Source organism: Chiloscyllium punctatum, chromosome X (assembly GCF_047496795.1).
Source record: "Chiloscyllium punctatum isolate Juve2018m chromosome X, sChiPun1.3, whole genome shotgun sequence".
Lineage (NCBI taxonomy): Eukaryota > Metazoa > Chordata > Chondrichthyes > Orectolobiformes > Hemiscylliidae > Chiloscyllium > Chiloscyllium punctatum.
Window position 1 is genome coordinate 22,666,229 of NC_092791.1, and position 14,879 is coordinate 22,681,107.

General features: G+C 41.0%; 2 protein-coding genes across 3 annotated transcripts in view; one reads left to right on the forward strand and one right to left on the reverse strand.

Annotated features, from left to right (window-relative positions):
- The window catches only part of LOC140471227 (complement C1q-like protein 2), a 72,574-nt gene extending 69,337 nt beyond the window's left edge, over positions 1-3,237 (reverse strand). The window contains exon 1 of one of the 2 annotated variants that reach the window (XM_072567169.1): positions 2,242-3,237. In XM_072567169.1, coding sequence (XP_072423270.1) covers positions 2,242-2,811 — 570 coding nt within the window. In that variant the 5' untranslated portion in view covers positions 2,812-3,237. The remainder of the gene's footprint in view (positions 1-2,241) is intronic. The other variant, XM_072567168.1, reaches the window with a different exon arrangement.
- Positions 1-12,689, forward strand: part of LOC140471221 (zinc finger CCCH domain-containing protein 10-like) — a 302,904-nt gene extending 290,215 nt beyond the window's left edge. Inside the window, exon 6 of the mRNA XM_072567156.1 lies at positions 12,632-12,689. Coding sequence (XP_072423257.1) covers positions 12,632-12,646 — 15 coding nt within the window. The 3' untranslated portion in view covers positions 12,647-12,689. The remainder of the gene's footprint in view (positions 1-12,631) is intronic.
- Positions 12,690-14,879: the final 2,190 nt, after the last annotated feature.

Sequence of the window (14,879 nt, forward strand, 5' to 3'; positions counted from 1 at the left end):
TCATTTGTTAGATGCCAACAATCTCGTTCAGAAGCAATAGTTATTCAGAAGGTTGCAGGTGACATTTTTCCAGTACCAATCAACGGAAAATAACAGCCATTTACAAAAGAGGAAGCATCTATTTATTATTTAGCAATATTTCCACATGCTTTTAGGCTGTGACCAGTTTTTGACAGTACATAAGGGAAAAGCATGCAGAAAGGTGGTTAAAAGATTTTGTTACAAGACTGATCAGCTGCAGCTTTGCACTTGTGCTGTCTCTCTCTTTGCAGCACTGGAGAAATCCCACTATACGGGGTGACATATTTTGATGTGGGCCTGAATCTCATCAGTTTGCTTGAGAGTGTCAGGGGAAATTCAAAACTTTGTGGTGTGCATTACTACAGAAGGTACAGAACGTATGAAGTTGAAAGCTATGCACCCGTTCATTTGCAGATACTTCAAGTTATAAATACCAACAGATCTTAGGTGCACTTCGGGTTTAAATGTAAGAAACGGCATTTCATACCTATAAGTTGCATGCAGGACAAAGCAACAAGTAACATATGTAAAAGCAGTAGTGCTGAGTTGCCTGGGCTTTGAGGACTAGACTGCTAGAGCTCAGGAGTTGAATATGACACACAGCTATGAACACACCTGGGCCCTGCCAGTCAACTGCAACTTACCAGTCATCGTCTAAAGCAAATGAAACCTAAAAAAAAACCACAAAATCATGTCACCATAAGGTGACTGCCAACTGGAGTGCAGCTGCCCAAGTCGGCAGCTTGGGATCACATCAACAGCTTATGACATCTGCCAGCTTACAAACTCACTATGGTCCCATGGCAACTGAACAACATCAGGTTTATGTTGGGTAGCAAGACTTTCATAATGGTGGATCTGTAAATGCTTTATGAAATAGTATACTGTGGTAATGAAATATTAAATTAAAAATCAAGACATTTCTTCATGGCTTTTTGTTGAAACTCAGTGATAGGCAAACAGCACTGAGGTTTCCCAGGAGTGAAGCCCAGGTAGGAGTGCACCTTGCATTGATAGATGTTGGCCATGGGTTCATGCAAGATTTCTCAAGTACAATGCAACCTAAAATACAGTTGAGGAACAACTTCAAAGAACAGCAAACCTATCTTTCCCTTTACAGATGTGATGCACACTTTACACTTTTAACACAAAATTACATTGAGCATATTTTTTAGTTTGTAATTTCACAATAATTATTTAGAATAGGCACCCATAGACACAATATATACACACACATGATCTTGGGCTTAATAAACAGACACAGAGTACAAAGCAAGGGAATTAAGTTTTAAACCTGCATAAATCACTGGTTAGACTTCAGTTAAAATACGGTGTTCAATGTCAGAAAACCTCACTTTCAGAAGATGAGATGTAGAACCCTTTCAAAATTGAGGAAATTCAGTTATGTGGGGAGCCAAGAGAAGCTGGGATTGGTCTCTTCACAGCAGCGAAGGTTCAAGGATTTAATGTGTACAAAAAGCCGAGGGTTTTGGTAGATATAAACTATTTCCACTCTCAGGAATCTGTAACCAAGGGACCTGGAGTTAAAATAATTAGCAAATTAAAAAGGCAGAGGGAAAGACAAATAGATTTTGTTTTTGACGCCATAAGTTAACCAGAATGTATTGCTTGAAAGTAGTGGAAAGCAGCAACTTTTTAAAATAAATTGGGTGTAAATTTTAAAAGGGGGGCATTGCAGCATTATGGGGAAAAATAAAGAGGGGATCTAACTGGAAACTTTCAGTGATTCGCAAAAACAAGATGAGTGGATGGCCTCCCTCTGTGCGTGCCAATTATGATGGTACAACAAGTAAATATTATACATCCACGGCCTTTTTAACCGCACAGCCTTTTGTTCCTTTGAACTCACTTTGGAACCGTGCACCTTGTTTTTGGGCGATGTTGCACTTTTGTTTGAACATCATTCTATCCCATGGAAGGAAATGTAATAAGGTGAAGAATAGGGAAGGAAGACAGACAAAATGTGGTAAATCCAGCGCCATCGACCCTCCCTCCACCAAAAACAACTGGCCTTCTCCCCAAAAATCAGCCCACTTTGTACAACAATAAACTCAACCTCCTCACAATCGAAAGTTCAAAGATGAGCGGGTCTGCAAACCGCGGACTCGGGTACTGGAGCGTGTCTGCTGAAGTTTACTGAATCTATCGGCGGAACTTTTCCTCTCCGAGTCAATGACTGTTGGGGGCATGAGCACTTACCTGGCCATTCTTGCACAGGTCAGCCCACATACTGGTGCCGTCCCCTCCTCTCATCAGTACATGGTAAGTGAAGAAGTAGATCCCGGGCACGGTGCAGGTGAACTTGCCCGTGGAAGCTTCGTAGTGGTTCCCAACGTTAGTCACAACATCGTCAAACTTAAGAATCTCGTAGCCCTCGTGCGGTTTCTTAAGGCCGGCGTAGAAGGCGATCTTGGGGCTGTGGAAGGCAGTGCTGAATGTTCCTGGCCCTGAGCCCGGTGGCCCAGGAGGACCCGGTTTCCCCAGATCCCCCCATTCGCCGGGTGGACCTCTCGGCCCTGGGGGTCCAGGTTCTCCCGGGGGGCCCCTGGGTCCGGGCTTGCCTCGGCGACCCTGGTCGCCTTTGCCCCCATGGATGAAGGGTGGCGGGGACATCACAGCGAGGTCCTGGATGGCTTCTGCCGCCGTGGAGCTAGGTTTTGGGCTGTAAGGGTCACAGACCATCCTGCAGCTGCCCAGCATCTCGTAGTGGGCAGACGCCTTGGAGCTTTGGACCAGCAAAGGGATGGCGATGAGCAGAACCAAGACCATTGCCACCCCAATGGCCGCTCCAATCACTCGCTTCCTCCGGCTGATCCTGGACGCAGCCAGCGTCAAAAAATCGTCTTCACTTTTGGAAGTAATGGTGAAGGATTTACCAGAGACCACCCGCACCAGGGGAAAAAAAAAATCCTATCTATCGAGAGAGAGTTTCTCCAAAAGAGAACAGGGTTGCTAGAGAAAGTTTTGCTCTAGGATCGTTCTCTGTTGCCAGCTCCAGTGTCCAGCTAGTGAGGAAAGCAGAGCGAAGTGTCTGCTCCGAGAGGCTGCTGGAGAAGCTCTGACGAGGGAAAACGGGATTTTGTGGACAATCTGAGCGACCCCTGCCTTCAGCTCGTGTGAAATCACATCTTCCTGACGCCAACCGCCCTCGGCTGGGATTGCTTTGCACAAGTGCGGGCAGGTCTGCGTTTTAAGTCAATGTAAAGGTCTTCAGATATTAAAACGAACCAAGCAGTGGGGCAACCGTTGCAGCATTAAAGTTGGTGACAATATTGCAGCACTCCAAAGTGATGTAATCATTTGCCATGTGCATTTAAATAAACCTTGCGATAACTCATATTTAGCGTACTTGTAATTTTTAAAGGACCATTTATTCTGTCTAGCGGGCGGATCACACTTTAAGCACAGAACACATTCTGTAGGAGCTGCAGAATCTCGTTCAGTGCAAATTTCATCACACTGACTGAAACCCATGGCAAGAGAATAATCATACAAATAATTGGCTTAATGCCCCTCTTTGTTATTAGGTTTCTTACAAAACGTACAACTTCTGGTTTCAGCGCGATCTCTGAATTCATTCTGGCGAAATCTTGCGTCCCGACTTTCCCCGGATTTGAACAGAGAGCTGCTGCTGATCGAGAGAAAACACAGAACTGGAAGGATTCATTAGAGACCAAGTTTCCGAGAAGCATTGTAACGAGACAAACAAAAAACACATTTGGAACAAAGCTTAGCAACAAAGCGGTCTTTGTTATCTCTCATTTTGTGGCTGATTCTTTTTTCCAAATTCCCTGTGTTCCCCCAATTTAGAAATAGCACAATCTCCATTCAGACTCGCAGGCATTGCCAATGTACACAGAAAATTCAATTTTCAGCGCCAATTCTAACTAACATAGCAACAAGGTGAATTAAACAACTTGCGACCTCAAGCCCCGGGAATACACACTTCTTCCCGACGTAACTCCTGCCTGTTTTGCCTGTCGAACCTAAATGCAATATTCACTAAAATGAATTGAATGAATCATACTTGAAGGCCAGTATTAGCTCTGTTTTCTTCTCAACTCATGTATGAACGAACAAGCCTTTCAGTTTGTTTTCTAAATAAATGCACAATTACTTCACTCAACTTGTTTATGTGAATAAATATTAGAGGGGCGTATGTTACATAAAACAAACAATTAAATCACGTTCCTTCCACGGTGTGCTCCAACTGACACACCTCTAAGATAGTAAAATATAATTTCGCTGTGTTGCAGTATGATTAGACAATTATGTGCAGGATTTCTGCCAAAGCAAAACAAAATGTCCTAAGCCCAGGCTACTTTGTCTGGCTCTGCAGACGACGTACCATGTGTACCAATTCTCCTCTTAACTTGATAAACACGTAAAGGAGACCTACAGATCGCAATCAATACCATTGCGAACAATAATTAATCATCACCGTCCAAACTGCATCTCTGGGCTCTGCCATTTGAAGTGACTATCTTTCCGCAGAAAGTTTTGTTGTGAAATGAATACTTTTTAAATAACTGCATTAGCTAGAATTCAATTTTAATAGACCACCAGTTAAGCAGCATTTTGGTTTCTTAATGAAACCCTATTGTTGAAAAAAAGAACCTGGCTTAAATGTATCATTATGGAAATTACCGAGAATCAGAACATATATTCTAGCGATGTAACAGTGACCTTAGCAGGTTGTTTTTGAAAGATGAAGTGCAGCTGCCTTTAAGGTTAAACAAGAGGCGATTGTTTATGTCTGGGGAAATCTGGGCCGAGTAATTAGGCACATGTCATACGATTGTTTCAAAAAGGCAGATTCTAAGTTGCGAATGAACTGGCATCAAGAGCTGGCATGTAGAATAGAGGAAGAGGGTGTATGAGGATTATTGATATTCTGGAACTGCATGCGAGTTTCCTCTGGGCGCAGTTCTCCAACTCAGTTAAAACCGATCGGAACCTCCTCAGCAATGAAAGAAGGAAGATGTTTTGGTTTTGCCAGGCTGGGAAGGTCGCCCTACTCGGAGAAGAGTCCATATTAACAAAAATGTTACAACGTTACTTGCACCCGAACACCAGTCACGTTCAATTCAATCCAAGGAAAATTTGCGGTTTAAAATATGTATTGTTGAGTAGAATGTCTCCACATTGATTTTTATAAAGTCAGTGAAAGGAATAGGCGCACGCCTCAGTTCTCCTCTGGCTGTATAATTGTGTATAAATTCGGCTGAAAGTCGGGTCAGTGATACACAGTCGGATCTAGCTTCAGTCTCGGATGGTCATGACCCCACATGGAACGTGGGCAGGGCAAGAAGTCAAACTTCCCTTCTTTCAACGAACTAAATTGCTGCTGCCACGAAAAAAAAGTCGTACAAATCGTGGAATGAAAAAGGAAGGCTGTAACTATTGCTGTTTGTTTAGAAAGTCATTCAAAAAGAATTGTAATGTTTTGTTGGGGTCAGTCAACTCGGACTTGGTGGGAATTTTCGGTTGCTGGATTATCTCTGCGACAGTCATAGAGTGTCTTAAATCATTGCGTTGTCTGCTCTGTTTTTTCATTCAGTTCGGTTTTCGGTATAGCACTAGTGCTACAGCGTTCTTATTTGTAATATGAGTGAGGTGGCAAAAATGTTACAGGTTTAATTTCGATACATTTGTTTTCTTCTGTCCAGTGTTGGTAGGTCAGACTGCAACGAGACTTCTTCCAGACCTGGCCTCACTCGTTCAGCCATATTTATCTACAACACGCCATAGGTGAGGCTGTTTTATATGTAAAAGCATAGGCACACCACATACGATCCGAAATTCCTTCACTACACCCCAGCTCAGTTTGGTAACCTTCTGAATAATAAAGATTCTGGGCTCAAAGGCCATCCTGCTCAGTACCTCAGCAATCTGTCATCAGGAGTCCTATTATCCTTCAAAGAGATATTAAACCTGCCTGGCTTTTCCACTATCTCAGATAGATGTTAATGATTCCATGGAAACAGTTTGGAATCTTTCTAAGTGAGCATTATAGGATACTATGTAAAGATACGTTTTAGGTTTATATAAAATAATAAGGCTACTTAAAAGAGCCACAGCTGTTAAAATGATTAAACTCTACCTGTTAGTTTTGAACTGGGGAGTTGAGATTTTCTCCAATAGAGGGCTATACTGCAGCAAGTAAGTGCCCCGGTTATTCTGTTGGGAATAGGGTGATGGTATTATTTTTGGACTAATGATGTTATTGAATTCTTTACCTCAGACAGTCATGGAAAGAGCTCAAACATTCAGTATATTCAAGACAGAGATCGATAGATTTGAAAAAAAAAACCAAGGGTTACAGGGATAGTACAGGAGAATGGTGTTGAAGTAGAAAATCAACCATAATCGCATTGAATGATAGCGTGGGCTCAAAGAGCTGAATGGCTCCCACTGTTCTCTTTAACTGGCTAAATGCAGATTTAGGCACCTGTACTGAACGAGATGTACCACAAAATCACAGAACTGTTACAGTGCAGGAAGAAGCCATTCTTCCTGTAACCTTGGACATTTTTCCTTTTTAGATAATGATCCAATGCTCACTTGAATACCTTGATTGAACCAGCCTCCACCATACTCAGACAGCACATTCCAGATTCTAACCATTTGCTGTGTAAAGGCTTCTCATGTCACCGTGACCGTTTGTCAATCATCTGAAATCATTCCTCTAGTTCTTAATTCTTCTGTCAATGGGAACAGTTTTGCCTTAAGAACTCTGTCCAGACCCCTAATGATTTTGAACCTGTCAATCAAAGCTGCTCTCAATCTTCTCCTCCAAAGAGAACAGTCTATTTTCTATCCATTTAATTGAAAATGTAGCCTGCTCCATTCATTAACCTCAAGTTGGTGACATTTCTGAAGTTTTAAAGAAGATGTGTAACTGTTGTCAGTATTTCCTCTGATTGTTAATTTAAGGATTGCCTGAGTTCTTTCCAGCATCATCCTTGTGAAAGGTTACTTCAACTTATATACCGCTTGGATACTGCACCACTGCTGTTAGCAGGTGGGTTCCGTGGTTAAAAAGAAACACAAATTGGACAAAAAGGAGGAAGATATAAATAGAAAGCAGGAGACAACAGCTTTGTTTCACTTGGAGGTCGCCACTGATGATGTTACCTAGCCAGGTAATGAAAGGTCTGGATATCAAACCTACAGCTCAGCGAGCAAACCTACACCCTAGAAATTGGACAGTCTATGCTGAGCCAGCATGATGCTTTGCATTGACATTAAATATTTGTTATTACTGCAGTATTCAACTATAGGGTATATATAAAAAAATCAATGCCAGGTCACTGAATCCTGAATTTATCCCATGAGTTAAAGGGAGTAAGTAACTGCTACAAGTGGTAGAGCCATGACAGTGCAGTGTGGCTCCTGCACAAATGTAACAGAAAATCTGGTATCAGAAGAAAGCTTAATCATGGATTCATCCGTGAGAAAAGGAGGTTATTCACCCATCACATTTGTGATGTGAGAGAAGTCTTGTGGTGCAGTAGGTAGCATCCCTGCCTCTGAAGTAGAAGCTCTGGAGTTGACTCCCACTGCAAAACTTGAAGACCACAGAAGACATATTTCTAACACAGCCAAACGGGTTGATTATCAACCTACAAATCCTTCCAACACACCAATGACAGGTGGTAAGAGGGGCAGAGACTCCACAGTCAGCCACACTTGATACAGTGTGATAGTCCTCAAACTACAGCCTCTGGATTCAGGCTCCTTACTAGGAATAATGAGCTATGAAAAACAAATGTAAACATATGCTTTGTCTATCTCATGCATTTCTAGATGAAACAAGTCTTCCAGATCCATTAAATATCTCCTTAACCTCCTACGTGCCGGGGACAACAATGTCAGTTTCTCTAATTTCTCCACATAACTAAGTCCCCTATTCCTTATAAAATTGTAGTAAATTGACTCTGCATCCTCTCCAAGGCCTGAAGAACATTACTAAAGTGTGGTGAGCAGAATTGGACCGCTATGCCAGCTGAAGCCAAAACAGTGTTACATAAAGTTTTAGCATAACTTTTATTTTTCACTCTCTGCCTCTGTCCCATGTGTTCTTATTGATTTGTTCTAACACATCCAAAGATTTGCGAATGCCTACCCCAAATGTTTCTGTTCCTGCACTTTGTTTAAAACAGGACCATTGAATCTATATTGCCTCTCTTTATTCTTAGTTCCCAAATACATCAGTTCATACTTCTCTACATTAAATTTAATTTACCATGTACACGTCTATTTTATCAGTCTGCCTATGTCCTTCTGAAATTTGCTACTATCCTCTTCACTGTTATGTATTATCTGAAAACTTTAAAGCTATACTTTATGTATCATTGAACAAGTGTGTGTGTGAGAGAGAGTTGGGATGAAGAATCAAAAGTGCAAAGCAATGTCCCACCACTCTGTAGACATGCATTGTATTCCAACATGCTGCATAATTGTACCACCCTGATTGTAGATTCAAATGAAAACGCTATAAGCTATATTAATATTTTTTTGTGAGGTCTATAGATTATTTTGGATACACACTGCTTGAAAACAATGAGCCAATTGAGTTCTTAGCATTGGGCATATTATACAGACTGATAGCAGGAGACTGTAAAGTCCAGTGGGTGTGATAGTGCTGTAAGCTGACATTTTGTATTAGTGAATGTACAGAACTGAAGACAGTAATTTTGCAGACATCATATAATACACTAGAGGCTTGTTAATACTTATTTTGGTAAATAAAACAGACATCTTTGAGACTGTTTCTATTAAATAAATACAATTTATAAATACTATTTGAAACAGTATCCTTAAATGGCATTGATATTACTTGTCCATCCATACTGAAATTGTCAGTTATAATAGCAGCTTTCTGATTTAGAACAATTGGCACAAAACTGGCCTACTGAATTCCACAGGACATTCCATAATTAACAGAAGAGTCTATGGAACAGTCAGAATAAACAGTTATGCTGATTATTCTACCTTTGTTGAAAATGTGAACCTGGTCCCTGCTAATCCTGTAATAAATCAAGCTAACAACTGTACATAAAAAATCATTCTGAAGTCTCACCTGTTCACGTAAAGAAACAGTTTTCAATTAGAATGTATGTCGAATAAATATGAACCTATTCTCCTTTAAGCAAAGAACCTTTTTGACAGGATGGTCATAAAATAGCATGTACGATGCAATGTAAATTACAATGACTAAAGGTGACAAAGTACAGCCAGCATTTAAAAAGTGAACAAGAGCATAATATTGTAGTATGAAATAAAGATAGATTAAGATCTCTGGACCTTCTGCAGCCTCCCACTTCCTCAACACTCTCTGTCACTCCACCAATACAATTAATGGTAGGGCCCTGGGTAGTGTTGTAGAACAGACAGACCTACTGTACCAGGTATTATAACTATTTTCTCCTCCCTCTTGAATGCTATGGCCAGTTTGCTCATCCTCCCTGTAGCCCCACTCTCATCTGCACAGGGAGCAAGAATCTCAAACCTGTTAGACAAGTTCAATGGCTGAGGCTCTGTCAGCACTACCTCCTGGTTCCCTCTACCACACCCTCCTATCCCTGGGTGAATTTGAGGTACTTAATCTAAAGGGTCTGATTGCCCCCTGAAACACAGCATCAAGATAACTCTTTCTCTCCCTCCCTGATGTGTCACAGTGTTCAAAACTCAAACTCCAGCTCATGAACTCTGAGGTGGAGTTCCTCAAGCAACCAACACTTGCTGTAGGTGCGGTCACTATGAACCACAATGGGGTCCACCAGCAACCACATCATACTTTTACAACACTGCCTCCTGCATCTCTATTCTAATTACTTAGTTCTTAATTTGTTTCTTCAAAATTTCCTACTGGTCTTTTAGTTTTTAACCTGTCAATTTTACTCCCCTTTACCTTCAGTCTGAAAGTAATTTATAATAGATAGTCAGACTAGCAGCTATTACCAATCAATGAAGTTACGGTTTACCTGTGATGGCTGGGCCCAGATCCTGGGCTTCAACTTATGTTATTAAAATAAACCTTACACATTATGAGCCGAAAAAGAAAGCAAAAAGCATCTCTTTCCTTCAGTATGGAATATTATTTATCAATATTATCTATCAGACAAATATACAACTAAATCAAATCCCTCCTCCTCCCCGTCATCGCATACTTCACTAATCAAACAACACTACATAATTAACAATGACGTGTTAAACTTCACTGTGCTCTCAAAGTCAGTTCTCCCAGATCACCATCAGGCTTTTCCTTTATGTGTTTTTGCCATGGTGGGTTTCACAGGGTTGACAATTCATCATGTGCAATACAGAAAGGATTAAGATATCTTGATTGAAGACAATGATGTATAATTTATATTTCGCTATTTTGAGCAGCCTGCCTTTGCTTGCATTTCATTCTCAGTATATTTGACCTTGACTTATCTGTCCTCTTTTTAAAATTAATTCACGAGACATGAGCATCACTGGCTAGGCCGACATTATTTGACCATGCCTCTTGAGATGGTAATGATGAGCTCCTTTCTTGAACTGCTGTCGACCATGTGTTTTGGGAGACCCACAATGCAATTAGGAAGTGAGTTCCAGGATTTTGAGCCAATGGTAGTGAAGGAACAGTGATATAATTCTGTTGGGAAAATGTGTGGGGAATTTGCAATGGTGGTGCTCCCATGCATTGATGTCCTTGTCATTCAAGGCAATGAGTTTGGAAAATGCTGTTGAAGGAACTTTGCTGCATTGCATCTTGTAGATAGTGCACACTGGAAGTTCTGTATGTTGGTGGTAGATGGATTGAATGTTTGAAGTAGTGGTTTGGCTGCCGCTCCAGTAGACTGCTTTGTCCTGGAAAGTGGAGTTGAGGATTATCAGATCAGCCATGATCTCATTGAATGGGGGAGCAGATTTGGTGGACTGAATGGTCCACTTCTGCTTCCTGTTTTATGGTCTCATGCTACAGTACTCAAAGCACCACTCCTTTAATGCGCATACCAGCATCCCTGTATCTAACATTTTGGTAGGTTTAGGTCACTTAAGATTTAAATTTTTAAACCAGAACAGCAATAGCTTCTTTCTAGTGCTATCATACACTTGATCTTCATTGCAATCAGCTTCAATGACCACTTTCAGGTTTTTAATCCCCACACTTCCAGTCTGGGACTAACATTAATTTTTCACTCCAAGATAATCTAATTCAATAAATCTCTAATTCCCTTCTTAGGAGCACTGGTCTATACAGCCATCCTATTCCAAGATCTTCACAGGACTAAAAGCACTACCCAAAATTAAAAGTGAAACCAAAAGTTTCTCTCTCTTATCCAAGGGCACTTCCTCCAAATTAAAAAAAAAGTCCAAAACCCTTTAACAAACTTTTGAGGCTCCCTTATTTACTTGCTATGTCACAAATCATCTAAAATAAATTAAAGTTTCATTAGTAAACAAACCCCACTCACTCAAATCCAGAAATCACAATAGGAACTCATTCTGGGCAAATGAATGGAACATATTCAGGCATTGCCCTTTTTTGAATTACCTGAAAGCACGGGCAGCCGATAAGTTCCTGTTCCATTCCCCTTGGCAACTTCTCAGCCAATCAATTTGCCAATAATCAGAACACTTTTCTCCTGCAGTGTAAACTGTTGAGATCATTTGAAATTTGGCGCTCTTTCATTTGTCCTGCTCGGTGCAGGTTTTGGCAATATGCCTCTCCTTTTGGAAGTATATATACATAATGATTTTACTTCTAAGTATGTCACATCATGTAACAATGGATCACAAGTAATGTTTCTTATGATGTGTTAATCAGTGACCAATTTTAAATTGACTGTTTGCCACGATGTTTGAGAAAAACCTATTCTGGTCCTTTCATTTTGAAGAACTTTGCAACCTTTTTCCATCAGCATGGCACAGTGCCTTAAATAATATGGAATTGGACACATCCAAAGTATGGAGAAACCAAAGTTTGGGAGAAGATTTGTAGCTCAGGTGCTCATTGTTGTGGTTCTGTTCGCCGAGCTGGGAATTTGTGTTGCAGATGTTTCATCCCCTGTCTAGGTGACATCCTCAGTGCTTGGGAGCCTCCTGTGAAGCGCTTCTGTGCTGTTTCCTACGGCATTTATAGTGGCCTGTCTCTGCCGCTTCCGGTTGTCAGTTCGAGCTGTCCGCTGTAGTAGCCGGTATATTGGGTCCAGGTCGATGTGCTTATTGATTGAATCTGTCAGATTCAATCAATAAACACATCGACCTGGACCCAATATATCGGCCACTGCAGCGGACAGCTGGAACTGACAACCGGAAGCGGCAGATTCAAACCACTACAAATGCCGGAGGAAAGATCACAGAAGCGCTTCATAGGAGGCTCCCAAGCACTATGGAGAAACCAGTTCTGGAATGCCCACATGGGCATCTTGAAACTCAAACTGGAGTTCCATTTCCTAACTAGAAAAAAAAAGAAGAATATTTCATGGCTTGCTAGACCAATAACCTTACCATTTTCATCTTATTGTAATGTAACAGAAATAAATGATATTAACCTGCTTTATATTACTCATCTTTTTCAAATCTCTTTCAACAGGATTGCTTAGAATAAAAATGGAGGCAGTTATCTGAGCAAGTGAGTTCATTTGTTACTGGCCATTGCAGTCATCTTTCTTCATCCAGCTAAGGGACACTACAACTCAGCCTTCTTATAAAACACCTAACAGCCATGCGACAAGGTTTAATGGAACATCCTTATCTGTCTTTGTTGTTACAGTGCCACTCGACATTGAGAATGATTTTGTGCTTGTTTCTAGCACCAAAGTCCTCATCTGCAGCTTGACTTTAAGGGAATTGGAACTGTTGATGAGAGAGATTGTGCAGAATTATACCAGCATACAGCACAGAAACAGGTCATTCAGCTAAATTCATTTATGCTGATATCTGTATTCCACACTAGCAACCTCCTACCCATCGTCATCCAATTCCATCAAAATATCCTGTATTCCTTCCTCCCTCTTGAATTTATCCAGCTTCTCCTTAAATGTATCTATGCTATTTGCATCAACTACTCCTTGGAGTAGCAGATTCCACTTTTTTTCTGTTTCTTCTTCTACCCAGAAGTGTTATTACTCACAACTGAGTGCTTACCCACCACTAAAATCACTGTGGAACCACAACTAGGATTTCACTTTTGAACTACTTGGAAAAATAAGTTTTTCCTCAATTCATTATTGGACTGATTAGTAATTATCTTATAGTTATGGCCATCGGTCTTCAAGCAGCCTGTTTAGTCCTTCCAGCTAGGTATGTCACAATGCTGGTCTTTTTACAAGGTTACTGGGCCTTTGAGGTTATTTGCAGAGAGGGAGGTAACTGGCCAGGCTCCAACAGGGAAGCAAAGCAGGAGGAAAAGGTGTTAATGGTTACAACACAGAGGGAAGAAGCAAGTTCAGAGGATTCCTCAATTTAAATTGGACAATGATGAAGTTGTTAAAAATTGGGTTAAACTATTGAATTTCCTTCCTGAGAAAAATCAAAAAGACCTGAAGGAGTTATTACTATCACATGGGGAGATATGCGAAAATAAACTGGGAAGTAGTAAACTAATTGTACATGATGTAGATATAGGAGATGGTGTTCCGATTAATCAACATCCTTACAGGCAGAACCCTTTGAAGCTGGCACAGGTTCAGAAGGAGATAAAATGTATGCTCCAAGACGATATAATCTAAGTGAGGTACAGTGTCTGGAGCTCACCCATAGTCATGGTGCCAAAGTCAGATGGTACCCAACAGTTATGTGTGGACTATTGCAAAGTCAATGCAGTTACAAAGACTGATGCATATCCTATTCCGTGGTTGGAAGATTGTGTTGAAAAGGTGGGACAAGCAACTTATATTTCTAAGTTGGACTTGCTCAGAGGGTACTGGCAGGTACCTTTGTCAGAGAAAGCAAAAGCAATTTCAGCTTTCATAATGCCAAATGGACTGTATCCTTTTAAAGTCATGCCATTTGGTATGAAAAACGCTCCAGCCACATTTCAGAGACTAACCAATAAGGTCATCGCCAGATTACCCAACTGTGTTGTATACATTGATGACCTGGTGATTTTTAGTCACCCATGGAAGGAACATTTACAGCATTTATCGAACTTGTTCAATCGACTTCGGAAGGCAGGCTTGGTGGTAAACCTGGCTAAATGTGAAATTGCCAAAGCCCAAGTCACCTTTCTGGGCCACGTTACTGGACACAGACAAATGGCCCCACAGGATGTGAAAACAAAAGTAATTCGGGGATTTCCCACACCGTTGACAAAAAGAGCAGCATTACGGTTCCTGGGATTGAGTGGATTTTATGAAAAGTTTGTGCCAAATTTTAGCAGTGAGGTTGCTCCACTCACTAAATTGCTAAAAAAAAGCAAGAGGTTTCAGTAGACAGCAGACTGTCAGAAGGCATTGACAGCCTAAAGGGTGTGTTAACCACTGGCCCAGTATTAGCCACACCTAATTACACAAAGCCATTCAAGGTGGCTATCGATGCGAGTGATGTGGGTGTCGGTGCTGTGCTCCTGCAGGAAAACAACAAGAAGATAGAAAGACCTATTGGGTACTTCTCCAGAAAGTTGAACATTCATCAACAGAAATATTAAACAGTTGAGAAGGAGACTTTGAGCTTGGTGTTGACACGACAACATTTCAGTGTGTATATTACCAGCAATGCATCTGAGACAATCATACACATTGATCATAACCCGTCGAAATTTGTGGAGAAATTTAAGAACAAAATGCCAAACTGTTTAAATGAAGTCTGTTGTTACGGCCATTCAATTAGAAAATTGTGCA